Source organism: Mus musculus, chromosome 4 (assembly GCF_000001635.26).
Source record: "Mus musculus strain C57BL/6J chromosome 4, GRCm38.p6 C57BL/6J".
Taxonomy (NCBI): Eukaryota; Metazoa; Chordata; class Mammalia; order Rodentia; family Muridae; genus Mus; species Mus musculus.
In genome coordinates this window covers 145,173,478-145,197,471 of record NC_000070.6, presented here as the reverse complement: position 1 = coordinate 145,197,471, position 23,994 = coordinate 145,173,478, and the positions used below count along the sequence as shown (strand labels likewise).

Genomic DNA, 23,994 nt, shown 5'->3' with positions numbered 1-23,994 from the left:
CAAAGGCATGTCTCATCAATGCCCTAGGTGGTCACTAGTCCAACGAATACACTTGGGAATTCCTCCCCACCCCCCAATCTCCTCCCCTTTTCTTCCCTCCTTTCCCTTTTCCTCCCTTCCCTCCTGGAAGAGTCTCATGTAGTCCAAGGCTGCTCTCAAACTGGCTATATAACTGAGGAGGGTCTTGACCTCCTACCTCCCCTGTCTCCATCTCTCAAGTGCTGGGTTTGCAAGTGTGTGCCATCACCTGGAGCTCAGACAATGTTTGCTGGGGAAACACTGGCATCAAGACAAAACATCTGCTTTAGAGTCAGGGTTAGGAAAGATAATGCAGGAATAGACAAACACACAGATCATTTCAAATATCGTTAAGCCCTGTGAAGAGATGGTCCTAATGGTTCACATGGCAATTCCAGCCCTTCAGAGGCGGAGTCAGAAGGGCCAGGAGTTCCAGACCAGTTTTAGCTCCATAGGGTGCTTCAGGCCAGCCTAGACAGCCAAACAAACATCAAGAATATGAATGAATGCAATATGAAGATCATTTGCATGCATGTGTGTGTGATTATATAGGATTAAAAGTAAAAAACAAGTTTGTAAAGAGAAAAGCACAACAGAATAATGGATGAGAGAATTTCATGGGGGATGGGGTAAATGTCCTATGAAGTGGGAAGTGCAGAGAAAGGAGCAGTTAGCTCCGCCCCGTGGCCATTCAGAGTGCAGCTAGTCACTTCCAATTGCTCACCCAGTACTCAAAGTCTCTGGTTTGTCCTAGGGATAACACAGTATAAAATATTCCTGGATTTCAAAAACCTTCAGTAAAACAGCACTAATATATCTTCCTAACCATCCTTCTGCCGGGTGCGATGGCACAAATCAGGCACAGATCAGGAGGCTGAGGCAGGAGGATGATCTTGAGTTTGAGGCCCACCCGAGCTATATGCAGAGACTCGATCTCAGAAATCAGCACAAACAAGGTTTGTTTGCTGTTGGTTATATGTTGTGATCAGAGTATTTTGGTTCATCAGAGTGACTAAATTACTAAGCAATTTTCCCTTTATCTCTCCCCCCACCTTATTGTCATTGGTCCTAGGGACTTAATCCAGCATCACACATGGACTCTACTACTGAGCTATACCTTCCAGGCTCATCTCTTTTTTTTGTTTGTTTGTTTGTTTGTTTGTTTGTTTGTTTTTTGTGTTTTCGAGACAGGGTTTCTCTGTATAGCCCTGGCTGTCCTGGAACTCACTTTGTAGACCAGGCTGGCCTTGAACTCAGAAATCCACCTGCCTCTGCCTCCCAAGTGCTGGGATTAAAGGCGTGTGCCACCACGCCCGACTGGCTCATCTCTTTTGATATAGCAAGTAACAAATGAGTCTATTTGGGGCTGGCATTATACTTCTGTAGGACCGCACTGATCTAGGAGAACAGCATGCTAAGCAGAGAGAATGACGGATGCAAAGGACTGGAGGCAGGAACTGAAGCATTTTGTGAGTCAAGTGAACCAGAGAAAGCCATAGAAAGGGAATAAGACCAGACAAATTTTAGTGTGGCACAGTACAGAGGGTTTTTATTTTTTACTTGTTTTATTTTTGAGACAGTCTCAAGTAGCCCAGATTGGCCCCCAATTCATTACGTATCTTGAGAATGACCTTAGACACCTCATCTTCCTTTCTCTCTCTACCTCCTGAGCCCTGGGCTCAGTGTGTATGCTTACAAGTGTGTGCCACCATGCCTGGCTTTATATAGTGGTTCCTGCCTTCAAGAAGTATTGTGTGTGTATTTTGGGGGTGGAAAAGCGAGAGGATGGGGTTTGAGACAGGATATGGATGAACCCACTATGTAGCCCAAGCTGCCTTCCAACTATTAACTTTCCTGAATGCTCAGAAGGAGGTATTTTTTTAATTAAAATTTGCATTTATTCATTTTGTGTGTATATGTGGGCAGGCACACCTGTAGGTCAGAGGACACTTTGGGTGAATCAGTTCGCTCCTTCCACCACATGGGTGCTGGGAATTGGTCATCTGGCTTGGTTGCAAGGTCCTGTTCCAGCTGAGCTATCTTGACAGCCCAGGAGATGAATTTTAATACAAGTGTAGTGGGGGGAGTGGTTTAAGCAGGGCTAAAGGCATGGTTTGAATTACAGACTTCAGTGGCAGTCAAGGGGTCATTATTGGTGGTGGGATAAAAAGGCAGATGGAAAGCAGGGCGGTTTTGGAGGCACGATAATGTTTGAACTAGGATGATTTATATTCCTACACTGTCCCGGCTCTCAGTTTACCCATTTGTAAAACGGGGCTGATTGAGCTGTTGCTCATTAAGCCCCCAGCATACTGGGAGGCACCCGCCGCCCTTACAGGAACGGCTGCGGACGCTAGGGGGCGCCCCATCGACGGCTCGGTGCTCTGCTGGCCAGGCCCAGGTACGTAGCCACTCGATTGGTCGAGTCTAGCGCTCTAGTCACCGCCATTGAGGAGTGGCGGAGAGGAAGCACCTCGCAGAACCGGGCTTGGGCGGCAGCGACAGCGACAGCGGTAGCTACAGCTACAGCGACAGGTAGGGGGGCGGCGGTCAAGGCGGAGGACCTCAAGGAAAGCGGCCACGCGATCGACCTGGCTGTGCTCCGACGGCCCGACTCGGGGTCCGCGGCAGCCGGCCTCTCCCGGAGCCCGGGCGCCCTCGCGGGGACCCCGGAGCCCGAGAGTCGCTGGCACTTCAGGCCCGGGCTCGGGGCACCGGTCTCTGCAGCCTGGAGACACCACTGGATTTTGGGTGTCACGTCTCCCGAGGCTTGATTCCAACGTGCGAGTGTCTCTTCAGCACACCCCTAGTGGGGCGGCGTCCCTTCCCTCAGTGCCTCCATCCCCTCTGGGGTCACCTCTGGGTGGGGACATTAGGTTTGTCCCCAGGGTCCCTCTCTTCCCAACTTTTCCTTCTTGTAGGGGACACTCTTCGCCTCTCTTACCCCTAGAGAGCCATCTTCTCTAGGCTTGGTGGCTCTGTCCCCTGTTGCTGCCAGGCTTGGGGTTCTGACAGCAGACCGGAGATATGGAAAGGCCAGGGAAGCTTCGCGTTCCTGCGGAGCCCCCGGCCTGACACACACTTGGAGTTGTCCCCTTGTGGCAGAGCTCCTGGAATCCCTCAGCACTCAGCCCTAGCTGCCTGGCACAGGGATTCTCCAGGTCCAAATGCCAGTGCTTCCTATTCCCCGGTCTGGCCTCTTCTCGGGTGGGGCCTGGCTCAAGGTCATGTCCGGCTGTCTGCCCAGGCTGTGGGTTGAACCCAGATCCCTCAGTGTCACCTGCCACACCAGATAGGGGAAGCCAGGTGGGGGTTATTACCGGGCAGCTGCCTAGAAGTCCTGATGAGCATATAAATACTCTGGGATTCTGGCCAGCCTGGCGGACCTCCCTGAAACCAGATTCCTTAAGGGAATCCTTGAAGTGGCCTCAAGCCTGCTCTAGATGCTTAGTAGAGCTAATGGATGCTTTCTGGCTTGGGCCTCACACGGAGCAGAAGAACATCTGTAGGGCGCTAACAGCTCATGTGTACTTTTAAATGTGTACTTTGTGTTCTTCTACATCGAGAATAAGTATGGAAGGGGCAGAGCATGGGTACAAAACGACAATAGTTTCCTGGAAAAGTAAATTTATTTTACACTTATTTTATGTGTATTGGGGGCTGGAGGAGGGCAGCTGTCAGAAGACCACCTGTGGGAGTCTGTAGTCTCTTTTTAACCATATGGGTTCTGGGGTTTAAACTCAGTCTTGGTAGCGATTTCCTTCACCTCTGAGACACCATGCTAGCCCGACAGTAGTTTCTCTTTACTGGGAAAACATCTGGAGTTGGCATTTTAGGGAGAGTTGGCTTTTAGGGCTGAAATTAATGGCAATAACAAAAATAAAGATTACTTTAGCCTTGGCTTGGTGCCCAGGACTGTTTGAGGCTCACATAATAAAACAAGGTAGTCAGCTTCACATTGTGTTTTTAATAGATTTACCTTGTTGAAATGACAATAGAGAAACGTTTATTTACACTGTGAAGCATTTTTGATTAAAAATTTTTAAAAATTGTTTTTGTGACCTTGAAAGCAAATGCCGAGGAGTCCCCCTCCCCAGATTCTTGGCTTTATATCTGGAGCATAACCTACCCCCCCCAATTCTTTTGAAAGAAATAAGACAATAAAGTGCATTTTCTGCAAAATTAATATTGTTATTGAGACAGGGTCTCAATTTGTAGCTCTGGCTGGCCTGGAACCCCTATGTAAATGAGATGATCGTCCTTCCATTCAGAGATTGCCTACCTCTTCTTCCCTTGTGCTGGAATTAAAGGTGTAGATCATCACCCTGAAGAGTTAATTGATTTTTTTTTAACTGTCCCTGATTATAATTATGTCTTGCATAGACAAGTAAATATCTGCCTTCCTTTGAGGCTGGGTCAACTTTTAGGGGAGCTTTTGTTTTGGGTCTGTCTTATGTTGTTAGCTTTTTCCTTGGGGTGAGTGTATCTCCTGGCAGTAAGATAAATCACTAGTCATGGGGCAAAGTCCTTGGAAATGATCCTGAAAATAGTCTGGTTCCAAGTGGGACACATGCCACAGGAAATCTGGAATGGCTGGTGTGGTGGCTGGTGACCAACTTGATGGCCTAGGAGCAAGATTTACAGCTTAGAGTCCTTACTGGAGTCCATTAGACCAGTGATCTGAGAACCCAGCTAAACTTTTGTTTTGAGACAGGGTATATAGCCCCTGGCTGTTCTGGAACTGCTGTGTAGACCAGGCTGCCCTTAAACTCACAGATCCACCTGCTTCTGCCTGCCAGTACTGAGATAAAGGCCTGCATCGCCATTCTTGCCTCTCACTTAAACTTTTTTTTTCTTAATCTTTCTCATGCTCACTTAGAAAATATGTTTATTTTTGTGTGTATATATGCATTCGGGTCTGGGGGCGGTGTGCCCATACCACAGCATGCAAGTGGAGGTTAGAGGACAGTTTTCTGAAGCCACTTCTCTCCTGCATGTGGGCCCTAGGGATGGAAATCAAGCTCTCAGGTTGGTAGCAGGTGCCTTTTTCCTCTGAGCTATTTGGATGCCCCTCAACCTAACTGTAAGAGTAAAAATATCTATGCAACTTTAGGCAAAACTTTTCTTAAAATTTATTTTATATTATGAGTGTTTTGCCTGTATGAATGCCTGTGGACCGCATGTGTGCCTGGTGTCTATGGAGTACAAAGAGGGCATCAAATTCTGTGAAACTGGAGCTACAGATGGTTGTGAACTACCAGGTGGTTGCTGGAAATTGATTGAACCTGGGTCTCTAGAAGAGCAGCCAGTGCTCTTAACCATTGAGCCATGACTTTAGCTCCCCAGTGGAACACTTTTAAAGATATTAGCTAAAGTATCCTTTACATACTAACAGCAGATGAAAGAAAGGAAAGCTGACTTTAATTGCCAATCAATATTCTGATAAGCTTTAGAGTGTTTATTAAGTGTGTGTTTAATAAAATAATCTATATTTTTATAATACTGCAAACACAACGTTATACTAATTGTAACAAGCAATCGTGATTTAGTACTGAATCTAAAGGCTGAACCGGTAACCAGAGCACTTGTGGTGTTTGCCTTTGCTGACCTAAAATAGTCATTAGGTCAGCATCAATGGGACTGGTGAAGATTAGTGATAAGGCTGGAGATGTACCTAAGTGAGCAGGGTGCTTGCCTAGTGTGCTTGAAGCCCTAGGTTCAGTTCCCAGCACCACATACACCATATGTGATGGTGCAGATTTGTAATCCCAGCACCTCCTAAGAAGGTGAACAGGAGAGTTAGAAGTTCAAGGATATGTCCTCAGCTATGTGGTAAGTTCAAGACCAGCCTTGGATATATTAGACTCTGGTCTAAAAGAAAAAAAAAAAAAGGTCAGTGATAAAGCATTGCCTTTCTCTTCCATTTAGGTGATTTTTATGAATGAGCCTAATGAATAAATTTGCTAATTTTAATTAGGACACCCTAATTAGAGTTGTAGAGTGTGAATTTCATTCACATAGCCTCTTGAATATTTTCTGCTTGGATTAGTCTTTGCTGATTGGGGTTGTCGTGAATATTGTAAGATGCTTATCAGCTTCTACAGACCCTCCTCACAAGATAGCCAAGCAGCATCCGAAGTAACAATTAACCAAAAACGTCTTCACAGAGCTGGAGAGATGGCAGTGGTTAAGAACACTAGTCTTGCAGAGGAATTGAGTTTGGTTCTCAGCACCCACATGGAGGCTCATAACCTTCTATAACTCAAGTTCCAGGCACCTTATGCCCTCCTCTGGCCCCCGCAGGCTCCTGCATGCGTACAGTGCACACACATATACATAGAAAAGAAAAAAAAAACTTCTTCAAATGTTGCCAGGTTGCCCCTGTGAAAAGCTCTGATGAGGCCAGTCTGGTCCCAAGTCTACCCCAAAGGAAGGATGTCAGAGAACAGCTGACTAGAAGGCTTAGCTTCAAATTGCAGGTGATTTTCAGAGTTTCCAAGTGACTGTCCCCGTAGCTGAAGATCAGTATGGGTGCCCATCTTCCCGAATCCAGCTCGAGGCAAGCAGAACTGTGAGTCAACACAGAAATACATCTAGGTACTTTTTGTTGTTGTTTTGAGGCAGGAACTTATTATTTATTCCTGGCTGGCCTGGAATTCTAGACTAGGCAGGTCTGGAACTCTGAGAAGCCCGACTGCCTCTACCTCCCAGGTGCCAGCATTATGGCGTGCCACACCACACCGAGCTGTGCTCTGTTAACTTTTTTTTTCCCCTTTTTCTTTTATAGATTCAGAGACCATGAGAGAGAGAAATAAAAGACTGATCCATGATTCTTAAGCACCTTTTTCTGAGGAAATAGTCATGTTGGAAGGTCTGGTGGCTTGGGTTCTCAATACCTATTTGGGGAAATATGTCAATAACCTGAACACTGACCAGCTGTCGGTTGCACTTCTCAAAGGTAAGCACACTCATTTCTCTTCAGTAAAATGTGGTGTTTCTGTCTTTAAAAATAAAAGTTTACACACCTTATGTATGTCTGTCTGTCTGTGTGGAAAGGTCATGCATGTGCCATGGTGCCCATGTGGAGGTCAGAGGACAACTTGTGCAAGTTGGTTCTTTTCCTCTACCATGTGGGTTGGGGAGGGTGGTGTCAGACTCAGGTTAGCAGCCTTCCTGCACCGTCCCTAATCCAGAGTCCCTCATGTGCCCGAATTTACCTGTGGGTTTGTGTGAGTTATGAAGTAGCAACAAAATAATTTTGCGATTGGGGTGGGGGTCACCACAACATGAGACTCTATTATAGGGTCATAACATTAGGATGGTTGCAAACCACTGGTTTAATGTATATAGAGAAAGAAGATAGAGCTAGGTGTGGTATACACCTTTAATCCCAGTACTTTAGAGACACAGGGGTGGATTTCTATGAGTTCCAGGTTAGCCTGGTCTACTTTGGTTTCCAGGTAAGCCTGTTCTTCATACCGAGTTCTAAGCCAGCCAGGGATACAAAGTAAGACCCTTCCTTAAGATCTGACTGCCAGCAAGCAAAGTCAAAGCTAGTGGAGAGGGAGGAAGTGCAGTGTCCCAGGAACAGGATTTGCCCAGGACCAGGCTGGGGGGAATAATAGCTTGTGGGTTTCCACACTCTGAGAGCAGGACCAGAACTGCCTTGTCTTGGACCCATTTTGTTCCAGGAGTTTCCCGTCCCCAGGCCTGTCAGGATTGACTGAGGTGGCCGTGGGAAGCTAGTGTGGTTTGGTTGTCCCCTACCCTCTCCTTCCTTTCTTTAGAGACAGAAATGGAGTCTTTCCTCTCCACTTTCCTCTCAGTTCTTGGAAGGAAGCTAGTGGGAAGCAAAAGTGGAGAGTTTGCAGTAGTGAGACTTGTTGGTGTGCCCGGGTACCTGGAGACTGCAGGTAGCAGGCTTGGGAGAGCACTGCAGGCTCAGCTTCCCTCATTAAGAGCAGAGTTAGGTGGTGGCGTATTGTTCACTGGCGAGATGGAGCTTTAAGGCATGTGATGGATCTGGAGGTACTAGTGACGGATTTCTGATCTCAGCACTTCTAGGCAGAATGTTCCCTTTTTTTTTTTTTTTTTTTAATTAAAGTGTCAATTCTTTTAATCCCAGCACTTGGGAAACAGAGGCAGGTGGATCTCTGTGAGTTCAAGGCCAGCCTGATCAACACAGTGGAACCCTGACTTAAAAGAAAGATTAAAGTTGCATTTATTTATTTTGTACATTTATGGGTCCACACGCTATGGTGTATATGGGGCAGTTAGAGGTCAACTTTTGGGAGTTGGTTCTCTCTCTCACTGTGTGTTCTAAGGATCATAGTTGGGCTGGGCAGGAAGCACCTTTACGCTTTGAGCCATCTCCTTGGCCCATCCGGCTGCTTTTCATTCACTCTGTAGTCCTGGCTGAACCTGACGCTTACCATGACGCCTCTGCCAGCTTCAAACTGGTGGTGATCCTCCTGCCTCTGCCTCCCAAGTTCTGGGATTGCAGGCATACCACACACAGAGCTTAGAATATGTCTTATAACAATTGTATGCATCATTGTGCTGTTTAGGGTAACTTTTCTAGCATCCTCTTTAAGGACTGTTGTTCTCTTTGGCCTTTAAATCTATAGAATGCAACTGGACATAGGGAGACATTGCTTTTAGTTCTAGCACTCTGGACTCAGAGATTGGCAGATGTCTGAGTTGGAGGCCAGCCTGCTCTTACATAGTGAGTTGCCAGGACTAGATAGATCCTGCCTGTTTCAAAAAAACAAAAACAAAAAAAAAACAAAAACAAAAAACAACAACAAAAAAACAAGCTATGATATGGAACCTTGAGGAATGTTTTTCTTCCATAACTGGTGTTAGTTTTGACCCTTTACTTTTTTTTTTTTTTTTTGGTTTTTCAAGACAAGGGTTTCTCTGTATAGCCCTGGCTGTCCTGGAACTCACCTTGTAGACCAGGCTGGCCTTGAACTCAGAAATCCACCTGCCTCTGCCTCCCGAGTGCTGGGATTAAAGGCGTGTGCCACCACGCCCGGCTTGACCCTTTACTTAAGGAGTCCAAGTCATGTGGAAGCATGACTATGAACTGGGAGACTGGCTGTGGGAAGGAACTGATGGTATTTGTTGGTCTTGACATAGTGGAGTGTGATTGAGGGCACAGGGTGTTAGACAGGAAAGACACCCTTATTTTGAACTAGTATCAAATATTTACTGTTGTTAAATGTGTGGGGAGATACAAATATGACATTGTTCAAGTGGCTGGGCTATTGTGGGTTCCTGTGGTTGGACTGCCTGGAAGGGACAAAAAGGAGGAAAAAGAAAAAAAAAAAAAAAGATGATTTTTATACCAGACTGAGTTTGTGTTCAGTTGTAATATTTATCAGCAACTTGAACACATTACTCAATTTCTGCATGTGAGAAGTTATTAATCATCCCATAGGGCTCTGAGGATGTGGGTCAGAGAGCTTAGAGCTGTTCTTGGCATGTAGTGGGCTTGTAGTGCAGGTTAGTCCTCATCATCCATTGTCAGGATGGTCAGCACAGGGTCAGCTGATGTGTCCTGAAGTAGTTAGAATGCCAACGACTGCATGAGTAGTTGGAGGACAGAGGTTGCACTTGGCCAACACTTAGTGAGCACCTGTTGTGGGCAGGGCTCTGCACTTGGGACTACAACTCAGGCTCGAGCTCTGACCCTGCTCTCACTGCTTACAAGCTGCCAGTGACTGTGGTGGCCATCAAAGGCCTTCTTCACCATCTCTCCCTCTTTCACCTCAGGCCAGATAGACTGCCTGTGACCTCTGGTGCTACACCACTTAGCCACCTCTGAGGGTTCTAAGCAAACTGCCTCTGAGAAGCTGATGAGCAGTTTGAGCATCTGCAGTCTGGAAGATTCTGAAATGTGGAGCACTTTAGTATTGACCAAGTGCAAAAAGCCCATGATAGCAGGGCACTGTGCTTGCATTTTGAATAGTTTTAGAAATTAGTTTTCCAGCCCGCCAGTAGTGGCTCACACCTTTGTTCCCTGCACTCAAGAGGCAGAGGCAGGCAGATCTTTATGAGTATGAGACCCAGGTTGGTCTACAGAGAAAATTCCAGGACAGCCAGGGCTACACTGAGAAACCTTGTTTTGTTAAAAAAAAAAAAAAAAAATTCCCTTTACTTTTTCCTCCACACCCCCCTTTTTCTTACTTTCGATTGTATTGATTAATTGGTTGATTGGAGTGTGTGTGCCATATCGAATAGGTGGAGGTCAAAAGATAACTTGTGAGAGTTATTCTCTTCTTCCACAGTGTGGTCCCAAGGATCAAACTCAGGTTGTTCTGCTTGGTGGCAGTTGGTTCTACCATCTGCCTTCTCTAGCCCCTGGATTCTTCATATAGACCTTAAAGTTGATACGAAGCTGAGGATGGCTGAATTTCTGATCTTCTAGCCTCCAAGTGGTAGGCTTACAGGTGTGCACACTTCCAGTCTGCAGTGGTGATGTGGAGCCCATGGTTCCACACATGAACAGGAAAGTGTTCTACCTACTGAACTAGAACCCTGCCTCTGAATGTTTGAATTTTGTTTGGGAGTGCTCAACCAGTAAAGTTTATCAAAGGCAGAAAGTCCCCCAAACCTGAAATAATTGAAATTGCAAGTATTTCAGACAGGGATACTCAACGTGTAATATTTCTTTGCTTCGTTAGGAAGATTGAATGAGATAATGCATTTGCTGGAGAGATGGCTCAGCAGTTAAGAGCACTGGTTGTTCTCCCAAAGGACCTGGATTCAATTCCCAGCACCCACTTAGCAGCTTGCAACTTCCAGCTCCAGGGGATTTGATCCCTTCTTCAGGACTCTACATGTACCAGGCACAGAAGTGCACACAGATGATATGTACAGGGAAAACACCCATGTACATAAAATTAAAAATTAGAGTGTATTGCCTTAGTTACTGATATATTGCTCTGAGGAGACACCACAACCAAGGCAATTTATAAAAGGAAGCATTTAATTGAGGGCTTACTTACAGTTTAAGATTAGTCCATGATTATCATGACAGGAAGCCTGGCAGCAGGCAGGCAGGCAGGCAGGCATGGTGCTAGAACTGGAGCCAAGAGCTCCCATCTGATTGGATCTGCAGGTTGCAGGTAGAAAGCCACTGGGCCTGGTATAGGTTTTTGAAACCTCAAAGCCCATCCCCAGTGACACATCTCCCCCAACAAGACCACACTTCCCCTCTTTCCTCATGAACTGGAGAACCAGACATTGAAATATATGAGCTAGTAGGGGCCACTTTCACTTAAAGCCTCCCATGTATTAAATATTTGAAAGATTATATATTTTATCTTTTTGAAATTATAATATAATTATACAATTTACCCCCTCCCTTTCCTTTTAAACCCTCCTATATACCCTTCCTTGCTCTTTCAAATTCATGGTAGATATACATTTTTTTTAAATTAAAAAAATGGAGATGTTCTGCCTCCATGTATATCTGTGTGAGGATGTCATCCCTCTGAACTAGAATTACAGTTGTGAGCTGATATGTGGGTGCTGGGATTTGAACCCAGGTCTTTTGGAAGAGCAACTAGTGCTCTTAACTGCTGACCCATATCTCCAGCCTGTAAAAAAAATATATATATATATATATATGAATATATATATATGAATGAATGAGATAATCTAGGGACTGCGATTATAGCCTGGTGGTAGAACATTGGCGTTGCATGAGTGGGTGGGAGATCAGGGGAGCATGAGTTTGAGGCCTACTATTTGGGGGTGGGGTGGGAGGGTGAGATAATGATGAAGTACTTGGCACATAGTGAGATCTCAGTAAGTGGTAGGTGCTGTCATTATCATCTTTCAGCCTCAGCCTGTAAAGTTCCTGCCCACATGGCAGTCATCACTGAATGTCTGCACTTGAGCTAGAAGCCATAGCTGGATGTGATGTCTTGCTCCTGTGATCCCAGTACTGAGAGGATGAGGCAGGAAGGAATGCTGTGAGGTCAAGGCCAGTCTAGGGTATGTAGTGAGTTCTAGCTAGTCTGGGTGACACTGTGAGACTCTGCCTTTAATTACAAAAATTATATTATGCATTTAAGTGCATAGGAGAGGAACTCTTTGTTTTATCTGTAGGGCCTGGGGAAAACTGGTGTAGCGTTTGTGCGAGCTAAAAAGGGTTTCAGTGGATTGCACAGTGGTAACCACAGTCCACGAGGAGGGGATCCCAAGAGCAGGGACTGGGAACCTGTAGGTACAGGAGGATGTTTTGGAGTCAGAAAGTAAAGGCTTTGCTGGGTAATGACTGCACATGCCAATTCTCCTTGTTTTCTGAATCCCATTCAGCCTGGTCCTATAAATAACCTGGAGCAGGATGAAGAGAACTGGTAGTCAACAGAGGTGGGAGATGCCCGAGTTCACTACAGTGTTAGTGTGTAGATCTCTGGCCAGTGTGAGATGAGGAATTTTGGGGTGAGCCATCCATGAAATTGTCTGCCTGGAAATCAGTGGGTGGCATTCTCGCTTCAAAAGTGTCTACCTCCTTCAGGTGCTTTGCTGCATGAGTCTTAGGAGCAATCCTTCCTAGCAGGCAGGGCGGGACCTTACTCAGCACAGCAGACCATGGGCACACATTTGAGTGTGTGTGTGTGTGTGTGTGTGTGTGTGTGTGTGTGTGTGTGTTGGGGAGACACTAGTGTGTCTTCTGTCTTGAACCGTTACTGTGTTTTTGCTGTTCCCAGGCTGCTGGCTTGCTGCAGGCTTCTGTTCCTTCTCTTTCCTTCCTAAACCTCCTGCGCTGCCTGTACTTCAGCTTCTTTAACGTTTTATGGTGTAAGTTTCTATTTCTGAATAATGCAGTGGCCAGGAAAACCTAGGGACCACCTGCCTTTGTGACTGATTAGCATATGGGAAAACAAGTCCAGTCTCAGTTCAAATGTGGCATGGTTCCACTGGAGCACTTAGTTCTCATGTGCAGGAGCCTGCCTTCAATCCCTAGTGCTACAAAAACAAAAAAAGGAAACAGTAATTGTCTATCTGAAAGTCATTTTCACCTAAGAAATCATTTTCTGATTTATTCTCCTTTATGATAATTTTCTCTCCAACTGTGGAAATAGGTTTCTTTTGCTTTAGGTTAGTTACTTTTATGCAATGTGGGACCCTATGTGGATGTCCCCCTGCCCCCCCCCCAAAAAAAAACCCACAAAAGCTCATGCTTGGTTAGAACCTGCTAAATTGCTAGGTTTGATCTCTTCTTTAGAGTCTGGGAAAGTACCGTCCCTATGTAATACGCCTTTGTAGTGAGCCTTGTCTGCCCTATTCCTGGCTTCCTACCCATTAATGGTTGTTGTCTGTACTCTCTCTTCTCAAAAATACCTATCCCAGACAGATTCAAGGCTCAGAAATTGTTCTGTGTCCTGCAAACGGTTTTATGACATCAAGGTCCTCTTTTCAACAGTCTGTGCTAGAGAGTGTCTTCTCTTATGCTCTGTGGCCTATATAGGGTACAGTTTGGTTGTATGTATGAAGATGAACGCCTTGCATAGTCAGATGATCCTGTTTGTCAGTCTTATTGTGATAAAATACCTGAGACAATCACCTTAAAAAGAGGAAAGGTTATTTTGGTTCACTGTTTTGGTTTACCCAGTTTGCTTGCTTCTGGGCAGATGGGAAGCAGAGTCAGGAAGGGGCCCCATTTTCAGAGTCACTTTAGAGGGCCTGTCCTCGGTAACCTAACTTCTACCAGATAGGCCCACCCATATAAAGGTTCACTACCTCCCAATAGTGTCATGGGCTGGGGATAATCCTTTAATTCATGGACCTTTGGGGAATATTTGCAAATGAGAGCAGAGCTGGATCTGGCTGCCTTGTCTTTGCATACCTGAGTTGAAGTCATCATACATTCTGGCCCTGGCCTTCTGATAAGTTATGCCTCAAGGAAGGAGCAGAGAGGCCGAAGAAAGAGTAACTGGCCTTTGGGTGACTGGCTTTATTGTTTATTTTGTTATCTGATCTGATCTGATCTAATCTAATCTATTGTGAAACAGGGTCTACATAGCCCTGGCTGCCCTAGAGCTCACTCTATAGACCAGGCTAGCCTCATAAAGCTCCATCTGCTTCTGCATCTCAAGTTCTGGAATAAAGACGTACATTACCGCACTGAACTTCAGTTTTATTAAGTAAACCATAGGTTCTCAAGCATTTTGTGACCTATGATCAATTACTGGGGAAGGGCATTGCTGAGGGCTGGCACTGATTGTTAAAAAACAACTGATTCTGTGTTTTAACCCCAGGGATTCCGATTTGGGAGATTTCTGGGAGGGCCCGGGGCCTACACTTCATCTTAGAGAGTCGGGTGATGTCACTCTTGTGAGAACTGTTAGCCTAAACTGAGGGTCTTCAAATTAACCAGCAGGCCAAATTTGACCTGGGAGCTTAAGATGGCTTTAACTAATTAATTGTTTGTAAGTGCCTCTGCACATTCGTAAGAGTACAAGTGATCAGAGGACAACTTTTGGGAGTCTGTTTTCTCCTTGCACTATATGGGTCCTGGGGATTGAGCCCAGATCTTCAGGCGTGGCATCAACTGCCTTTATCTGCTGAGCCATCTTGCTGTCCCTTATTTATTTATTGATTGATTGATTGATTGATACAGGGTTTCATGTAATTAGTCCAGCCCAGAATTTTCTATGTAGACTAGAATTACCTTAAATTCCTGCTCCTTCATACTCTATGTTCCAAGTGCTGAAATTCTGTCTTTTACCTTTTTTTTTTAAAGATTTATTTATTTATTATATGTAAGTACACTGTAGCTGTCTTCAGACACTCCAGAAGAGGGAGTCAGATCTTGTTATGGATGGTTGTGAGCCACCATGTGGTTGCTGGGATTTGAACTCCAGACCTTCGGAAGAGCAGTCGGGTGCTCTTACCCACTGAGCCATCTCACCAGCCCTTACCTTTATTTTTTTTTTTTTTCCTTTTTTAAAAGGACAGAATCTTTAGCCCATGCTGGCTTTGAACTCACTGTGTAGCTGAGAATGACCTTGAACTTCTGATCCTCTTGACCCTGTCTTGGGTTGTGGATCACAGGAGCACACCACTGTAGTGTGTTTTCTTTGATGGGGATTTGTAGCTGGACTTTGACTACTTTTTGGTTTCTTCTTCTTCCCTTCTCCACCATTTTCCCACCCTTCCGATGCCATAAGACTAGCTAGGAGAGAAAAAAAGGATACAGGGGAAAGGGAGCAACATTATTGTTAAACTACTTCCTGCTCAGCAGGGCCATCAAGTTCCTTGGGTCAAGTTTGATTTTTGCTGTCAGGATATCTAATTTCTTCTTGCACATGACCACTTAACAAACTACAACCAACAACAACCAACAGCAACCACCCACCAAGTGACAACACCCTATCTCACATCTTGAGTTCCTAGCATTTGTTTACCCTCAGAAAGGTCCCCAGAATTCCAATGACTACAAAATCACAGAGACCATCTGGTCCTGGCAAAATCATGCCCGTGCTAGAGCACGAGGCAAATCATATTCATCTGCTGTGGATGACCCGAAGCAGCTCCACATCCCACACCTGGGATTAAAATGAGAACATATATAATATTTCTGTGTTTTTTAAAGGAACCAAAATGCCAAAATTGTCATGACAGGGATCAAATCCAGGGTTTTGTGTATGGTGAGTGATCATTTTACCAACTGAACTAAACTCCTCTGTTACATTTTAAACCTTCTTTGAAAAAATAAATAAGCTGGCCATGTACCTTTAGTCTAGCTACTCAGAAGGTTAAGACACGGGGATAGTATGAGCCCAGAAGCTTGAGGTCAGCCTGGGCAGCATAGTGAGACCCACGAGTCAAGAAAGGAAAGGAAGTGTTAGTAGGATGCTCAGGAGGTAAAGGCACTTGCTGCAAAGCGTGACGACAAGGAGAGAACTGACTCCTGGCCGCCTACATATCACACCACCCCCTCCAATAAATGTAATAAACTTAAAAAAGAAGAAATACAAAAATGCAATTGACATGATATAAAGCTTAACATATTTATTCTCTGACCCATTACAGACTTAGTAAGGATCTTGCCTAAGCTCTTCCGGCTTCTACACTTCAGCTGTCATGTGTGCTTCACAGTGGGTGGTCAGATCAGTCCTGCAGACAAAACTCTCTGGCTAGTGGTGGTGTTGCCATGACCTTAACCCTCAGTGTTCTGCACGCAGCCGGCAGCTCAGTCTTTGTCGGATGAACATTTATCTCATGCTGGTTTGTTTTTAGGTGCTGTTGAATTAGAAAACCTCCCGTTAAAGAAAGATGCCCTGAAAGAACTGGAATTGCCCTTTGAAGTCAAAGCTGGTACGTGGAACCGAAGGAGGGAGGAAGGTTTGGGGATCAAGTTGTTTGGGACAGGAGAGTCAAAAGGCCTGGAGTTGGTATCTACTTGACGAGGACGAAGACAGGAAGTGTGAGTGTTTGTGTCAGTGTGCATCAGTCTCACCCAAGTGCAGGTGCATCTGTGAGATGAAGGCCAACTTGGTCTATATAGCTGGTTCCAGGCCAGCCAGGCCTGCACAGTGAGACCCTATCACAAACAAACAAACAAACAGACAGACAGACAGACAAACAGGCAAAACCTGTCTCAGAAAAGTCAGGGACTAGGGTTAGGGATAGAGTTCAGTGGTAGAGCATGCGCCTAACATGCACAGGGCCCGGGATTCTATCCCTAGCAACACACACACACACACACACACACACACACACACACACACACACACACACACACACACCCTTAAACCCTCTTGCACACACAGAAAACCACAAGATCATAAGAGTATCTATATATCTTGTATTTTTACAACTGTTTTTATGTTTATTTATTTGTGTATATGTGCATGTCTTTGCACCAGCTAAGACCCTGACAGATTGGAATCTGAAAACTTGAAGAATGCTGACACTGGTTACTTCTAGAAAAAGAGTCTTCGAACATTGAAGGATTAAGAGAAACTCTTTGGGGGAAAATTGATCGTTTTCTAATATTTGTGAAAATCCAATTCTTTATGTCTTTTGTATTAGCAAACTCGACCTTGTTTTTTACAAAAAGTAAGATGTGTGAAGTTCTATTTTGCTGTCAGACTGCTTCATATCCTCTTGCAAACTCATTCAGTACTTGCCACTGTGGCTAGGCATAGCAGAGCGTGCCTATAACCCAGCATCAGGGAAGGAGAAGGAAGGTCAGGCATTCAAGCCCAACGCAGTATGACCTTGTCTCAAACAAACCAAACAAATAACTGCCACTTTGTATTAATTCAAATTGGCATCTAAGCTTGGTTATATATGTCATATTTTCCTAGAGAAAACTAATTTTTCATGATTTTTTTTTTGTAAAATAATAAAAATTTTCTCCTGCCCCTATGGTGCTAATTGAACCTAGAGCCTTGTACATTCAGAACAAGTATTCTATCACTGAGCTTCATTCTCAGTCACCCATATTCTTAATTTGCTCTTGGACTAGACAGTCAGTCATTTAATATTTTATCATTAGAAATACCACTATGAAGACAGGGGCTATAGCCCAGTGTAGAGGACGTGCTGAGCAAGCATGGATATATGAGGGCCTTGGGTCTTTCCTCAGAGCCACACACAAAGGAAAACACTGTTCTCAATGCTCTACTGTTACCTTGCTTTTTGTGAGACTCTGTCTCACTATGTAGCCCTGGCTAGCCTGGTGCTCACTATATAGATTAGGCTGGCTTGAAATACATTATGTTACCAGGCTGGCTTCAAACTCACAGAGATCTTCCTATCTCTGCCTCCCAAGTGCTGGGATTAAAGGCATGTGATACCATGTTCAGTGAGATGTCTTTTATTACACAGAGTTTAAGGGCTTGGCTAAAATGGAAGAAGTTGGGAAGTAAGTAGGGAAGCTACCTACAGGCGAGGTAGCTCTGAGCCCAAGTTCTTGTGAGCATTAGGTTTCTTTATCCATATACTGTGTTGTCCATTTTAGTTTACAGTGGGTATGTTTGGTAGATATGTAAGCGCGAAAACTCCTAACAAATACTCATCAACCAGCCAATTATTAAGTGATGAGTTCTGTGACCAGGGTCTGTGTAGGTGAGTACGGTAGGAAGAAAGATACCTCTTAGAAATTCAAGATGTGGTCCAGTTGGAAGAGTGTTTCCATAATAGGTAATCCATATTTGATATGAAAAATCTCACTGGGTATTTTCCAGTTTAATTCATTGTATCTGGTTGTCTTGGTTATGGTTTTACTGCTGTGAACAGACATTATGACCAAGGCAGCTCTTATCAGGACAACATTTAATTGGGGCTGGCTTACAGGTTTCAAGGTTCAGTCCATTATCATCAAGGCAGGAGCATGGCAGTGTTTAGGCAGGCATGGTGCAAGAGGAGCTGAGAGTTCTACATCTTTATCTGAAGGCTGTTAGCAGAATACTGGCTTCCAGACAGCTAGGATGAGAGTTTCAAAACCCATACGCACAAAGACATACCTACTCCAACAGGGCTACACCTTCTAATTGTGCCTGCCACTCCCTGGGTTGAGCATAAACAAACCAATACATTGGTTCTATTTAATTAAGTACTTTATTTTAAAGTGGCTCTTACAGATCTACCCTAACACTTGTTTCACATATGTAGGAACCTGAATGGATAGCTTTCAACTCGGTTTGTGATCCAGGCTGGCTTTAACTTGCCATCCCTGCCTTAGCCACCTTAGTGCTGGGATTAGAGACATGCACCACCATACCTGGCTTGCTGTTTTGTGATTGTTCTTTTTTTTTTTTCTTCCTTCTGGTACTGGGGATGGGATCCAGGGCTTTGCACTTCCAAGTTCTACCAGAGCTAAATGTCATACTCCAAGGTATTGCTCCTGCTGGCCTTGGACTGGGGATCCTCCTGTCTCTGTCTCTTCAGCATTTCCTAAATGCACCACCACACTTGTCAGTTTTTGATTTTTTAACAAAATAAATAATGGTAAAAGCAATCTGTGTGCCTTACGGGGAGGTAGAAATACTTTGAGAAAGCTGAGAAATGTGCAGGTGTCTGATGAGAGGATCCTTCTCCTTCCAGGCTTGATTGGGAAAGTGACCCTCCAGATTCCTTTTTACCGCCCCCATGTGGACCCTTGGGTGATCTCCATCTCTGGCCTCCACGTAATCGGTGGCCCTGAGAAAATCCAGGACTTCAATGATGAGAAGGAGAAGCTACTGGAGAGGGAGCGTAAGAAAGCGCTGCTTCAGGCCCTGGAGGAGAGATGGAAGGCAAGGCATAGAGCCTCTGTGCTTTAGGGGCTCCTGTGACATCCCCAACGGTGAAGCACTGGCCTCTGCTGACACTGGCTCTTTCCCTTGCAGAGTGAGCGGCGGCAGCAGAAGGGAGAACCATATTGGTATTCAGTCACTGCATCAGTTGTCACGAGAATCGTGGAGAATATCGAGGTGAGTCCTGTCACCTTTATGAGGGCGCATTAAGGGTTTCTGAGGTTTCGATGTGTTTTCGCTTCTGAGTTGCTCGTTTCTTGTGGGTTTAGCTGGTGCAGTGTTGGGGGCTGGCTGTTCAGGTGTGCCTTTTTAGAGGTTGTTGCCAAAGGGAAAAACTGAAAAGCAAGTTCTGGCCTGTGAGGTCGACACAGGTCTTTCTTGCTTTAGCTGGTGTGAGTAGGCGTTTTCCTTTTCACTCCCCCTCCCCTTACTTACCACACTTTCTTTTTGAATGTTGGAATCGCACTTGCTAAAGGATTTCTTACCTCAGAAGCCAGGTTACATAGGTCTGAATGACTGGTTTCAGGGCAAATCGTCTAACCTCTCTGGTCATAGTTTTTTCATCTGCAAAATGAGAGAGGTGGGGTCCCCACTGCCTAGTGTGTGAACTGTGACCTCCCACTGATGTATCTTGCTGAGTTTAATGGGCTGTCGTGCAGTGGCCACTTGTTTGACCATTACGAGTGGGATCAGGGGATGAGTCCTCATTCAGTGTCACAAAGCAACCATACTTACAGACTCTAGACTCTCTTGCAGTGTCAAGGCAACCCAGACCAAGTGTGCTTAGTGTGTGTCATGCTTCCCAAAAGTATGACCTGAGGTTGTTAGTTTCATAACTTGGATGAAAAGATTGGTATACTTGGGGGCACCCATTTAAGAAAAAAAGGTTGTTATTATAATGTAGTAATATTTTTGGGCATATGTGCACAATGCTTTATGTGCAGGCGTGTACATATTTTCTACAACAAAGGATTTTTTTGCATTTATTTATTTACCGGGGTGGGCGGGGGTGGGGTGGGGTGGGGAGGAGATAGGGACACATGTGGAAGTAAGAAGATTCCTTGTGGCATTTGGTTCTCTTTTATTCTGTGGGTCCTGGGGATCAAACTCAGGTCATCAGACTTGGTAGCCAGAACACTTGCCTGCCTAGCTTTCTGCTGGCCCCAGAAATGTCTTTCCTCAGTGGGCCACTAATCTGTAGTGTAATCACAGGAATGGTGAGGCCTCTGCTTGGGGTGTTGCTAGTTATGTGTACTCTTTTATGTAGAGAAGCCAAGTCCTGGGTTTTATATCTTTTTTGTCTCTTTTTCCTTGATGGTGCTGAGCCTTGGAGGGGGTAATGTACCTGTGCCATTTAGGGCTAAGCACCCCACCATCACTTTTTAACAAAGTTAAAGTGTGTGTGTGTGTGTGTGTGTGTGTGTGTGTGTGTATACGTGTACATTTAGAAGTTAGAGGACAGCTTGCACAATTTGGTTTTCTTCTTCTACATGACCCCTGGGGCTGGATCTCAGATCATCAGTCTTGGTGGCAAGTGCCTTTATCCACTGGGCCACCTCATTGGCCCATATTATGATTTTGCCATCAATATTAAAAATTGGTTTCCCACCCACTCTCATTCCTGGTCCTGGCATTCCCCTATACTGGGGCCTAGAGCCTTCATAGGACCAAAGGCCTCTCCTCCCATTGATGACTGACTAAGGCCATCCTCTGCTACATATATAGCTAGAGCCAGGTTGGGTTGGGGAACAGGGGGAGGGGGGAGGGAGGAGAATAGGGGATTTTCGGAGGGGGAAGTAGGAAAGGATGACATTTGAAATGTAAAAAAAGAAAATATATAATAAAAAAATTTTTACAAAAAGAATTGGTTTCCTCACATTGGCCTCAATACTGTGATGGTAATCATATTAATATAGTGATAAGTTATTGTTGTTTGACTTTCCTTTTTATTTTCCTTTTCTGTGGTGAGTGTGGTTTATGTTTGGGCATGCACACAAGTTTGTAGAATATGAAGGCCAGAACAGTGTATCAGGTGTCTTCATCTGTTGCTTTCTGCCTTATTGCTCAGGGTCTCTCCTTGAGCTACAAGCTTACTGTTTTGACTAGGCTGGTCTGATCACCAAGGTTCTGGGACCTGTCTGTCTCTGTCCTGTCAATGCTGGCCTTATAGGCAAGTGTAGCCATCCCTGTCTGGCTTTCTGTGTGGGTGCTGTAGAATTGAACTCAGATCCTCATGCTTGCAAATCAAGCATTCTTACCCACCAAATCATCTCCGTGGCCTAGTTTGTGTTTTTATGATGGCTAATGATGCTAAACGCACACTTTCTTGGCCACATATGTTTTTATGTTTATCTTTTTTCTCTGTTTTGTAGTGCTGCTGACTGAATCCAGGCCCTTGCATATGATAAACACACACACTCCTTTTTTTTTTTTTAAAGATTTATTTATTTATTTATTTATTTATTTATTTATTTATTTATTAGAGTACACTATCTTCAGACACACCAGAACAGGTCATTAGATTCCATTACAGATGCTTGTGAGCCACCATGTGGTTGCTGGGAATTGAACTCAGGACCTTTGGAAGAGCAGTTGGTGCTCTTAACTGCTGAGCCATCTCTCCAGCCCCACACACTCTACTTTTGAGCTACTTACAGGTCCCATTGTTATTTTGTAATTCACTGAAGCAGAGTATCGTCTCTCACTCACAGGAGCAAGAAGAATGACACACACAGAGTCACACAGACCTTATGTGTCTTGCAGGTCTTCCTGGGCTCATAGACAAGACAAGCAAGAGCAGTTACGTTGAGTCAGTGATGTTACTCGTTTCCTCTCTCCTCTTTTAAAAAAATTAATTTATTATTATTATTTATTGTTATTGTTGTTGTTATATGTGCAAGGGTGGGGTGTGTGTAGAGGTCAGAGGACACTTTTTGGTGTCTGTCCTTTCCTTTCGTATTTATGAGGGTTCTGGGCATTGAACTAGTGTCACTAGGTTTGTATAGCTGCTGAACCATCACTCTGGCAATACCCCTGCTATTGTTGTGGTTAAAATGTTTACATTGTCTTCTGGAAGGACTTGATTGCAGCCTTCCTGAGATAACATTCATCACAATGAACTGTTATTCTTGAGTGGTTTGTGATCATGTCTCGTTGGAATTTTCAGCACCCTGATATCTGTCTGTGTGTATATGGCCCACACTTAGAGGATTTTATCCACAACAATTATCTAAATGTATTTCCCCTTTCTTTCCCCTTTGCAGTTAAAAATTCAAGATGTCCATCTGCGTTTTGAAGATGGTGTTACCAATCCTTCCCGTCCTTTTGCATTTGGCATCTGCATTAAGAATGTTTCTATGCAGAATGCTGCAAATGAGCCTGTAAGTATGCGATCTGACCACAGACAAAGAATAAAACTCCATGCTAGGAGGCCTGGGGCTCTGCCCTCTGTCCTTGAGTGCTATGTAAGCAGAGTGCTGCTGCTCTGCCTTGCTATGTTTGTGTCTTAGATGCAGGTAACTAAAGTTAATTTGCTGGGAAGAGGAAACACTTGCTTTGGCTTTATACAGAAGCTGAGGTGGGAAGGAAACTCCTTCTGCTTATAGTTTCACTCTCTGCCTGGAATGTCTGTGACAGTTTCCACACAGTCTCTTTTCAGGAAGCTATTATGCGACATGTTTATGGTGTGATAAAATGTTGATTCTCAGTATACCCTTAGGTTTTTGTTTTTACAACAAGGTTTCATTATCTTCCACCAGGATGGCAAGACTATACCACATGGCAACTGACACCCCACTCCATAAAACAGATTAAATGTTTGTTTGTTTGTTTGTTTGTTTTTTTGTTGTTGTTTAAGACAGAGTTTCTCTAGGTAGCCCTTGTTGTTCTAGAACTAGCTCCATAGACTAGGCTGGCCTTGAATTCACAGAGATACTTATCTCTGTCTCTGGAGCCTGGGATTAAAGGTGTTTGCCACCACAGCTCTGCTAGAGTAAATGTTCTGTTGTACAGGGCCAAGGAGGTTGATACTGTCAGCAAATACAATAAACGTTGACAGATCTTTTCAAAGTTTGAAATGGCCAACCTTGATCTAGATTTGTAATTTACTACATAGACAAATATCTCTTTAGATTTCTGGTCCTCTTGTCTTACTTACATCACAAGTGCTGGGAATTACATATGTGCACCACATGCCTGGCTCATAATCCTATAATTTTTATTTACTAGGAAGTCGCTTAAAGGCTTTTGAACCTTTGTGTACTCGTGGATTGAGGACCTCTTCTGGCCTCTGCAGACACTGAATACATACAATGTACAGACATTCATTCAGGCAAAAATCTCCATACACATAAAATAAAAAACAACAGGGCATGGCGGTACACCTTTAATCCCAGCACCCAGGAGGCAGAGGCAATCAAATGTCTAGTATGGTCTATATAGTGAGTTCTAGGCCAGCCAAGGGCTGCATAGTGATACCCGGCCTCAGAACAAAACAAAACAAAACAAAACAAAAGTTAAGGCAAAACCAAAAAACCTACAGCAATTTACTTTCTACTTCTGGAGACAAGAAATGGGAAACTAATGAGTCAGAAGGCTTCTGCAACCCTGAGGGTCAGTGTGTCCATACCTCCCTCCATCTAATGGGTACTAGAAGCTCTGGTTCCTTGTGGTGTAGATGCAGCATGCTGGTCTCTGTGTCTAAGCTCACAAG

General features: G+C 44.5%; 1 protein-coding gene across 15 annotated transcripts in view; it reads left to right on the top strand.

The window, feature by feature from the left end:
• The first annotated feature begins 2,434 nt into the window (after window positions 1-2,434).
• The window catches only part of Vps13d (vacuolar protein sorting 13D), a 323,993-nt gene continuing 302,433 nt past the window's right edge, over window positions 2,435-23,994 (top strand). For 9 of the 15 annotated variants that reach the window (XR_003954929.1, XR_003954931.1, XR_881424.3 and 6 more), the window contains exons 1-6: window positions 2,444-2,553; window positions 6,806-6,976; window positions 16,279-16,356; window positions 19,093-19,283; window positions 19,377-19,460; window positions 22,547-22,663. Coding sequence is in view for 7 of the 15 variants with exons in the window: in XM_006538805.3 (XP_006538868.1) it covers window positions 6,880-6,976; window positions 16,279-16,356; window positions 19,093-19,283; window positions 19,377-19,460; window positions 22,547-22,663 (567 nt within the window). In the remaining 8 variants the exon portion in view is untranslated. Of the gene's footprint in view, window positions 2,554-6,805; window positions 6,977-16,278; window positions 16,357-19,092; window positions 19,284-19,376; window positions 19,461-22,546; window positions 22,664-23,994 lie in introns of those variants that run through there. The other 6 variants (XR_390739.4, XR_881427.3, XM_017320174.2 and 3 more) reach the window with 5 other exon arrangements.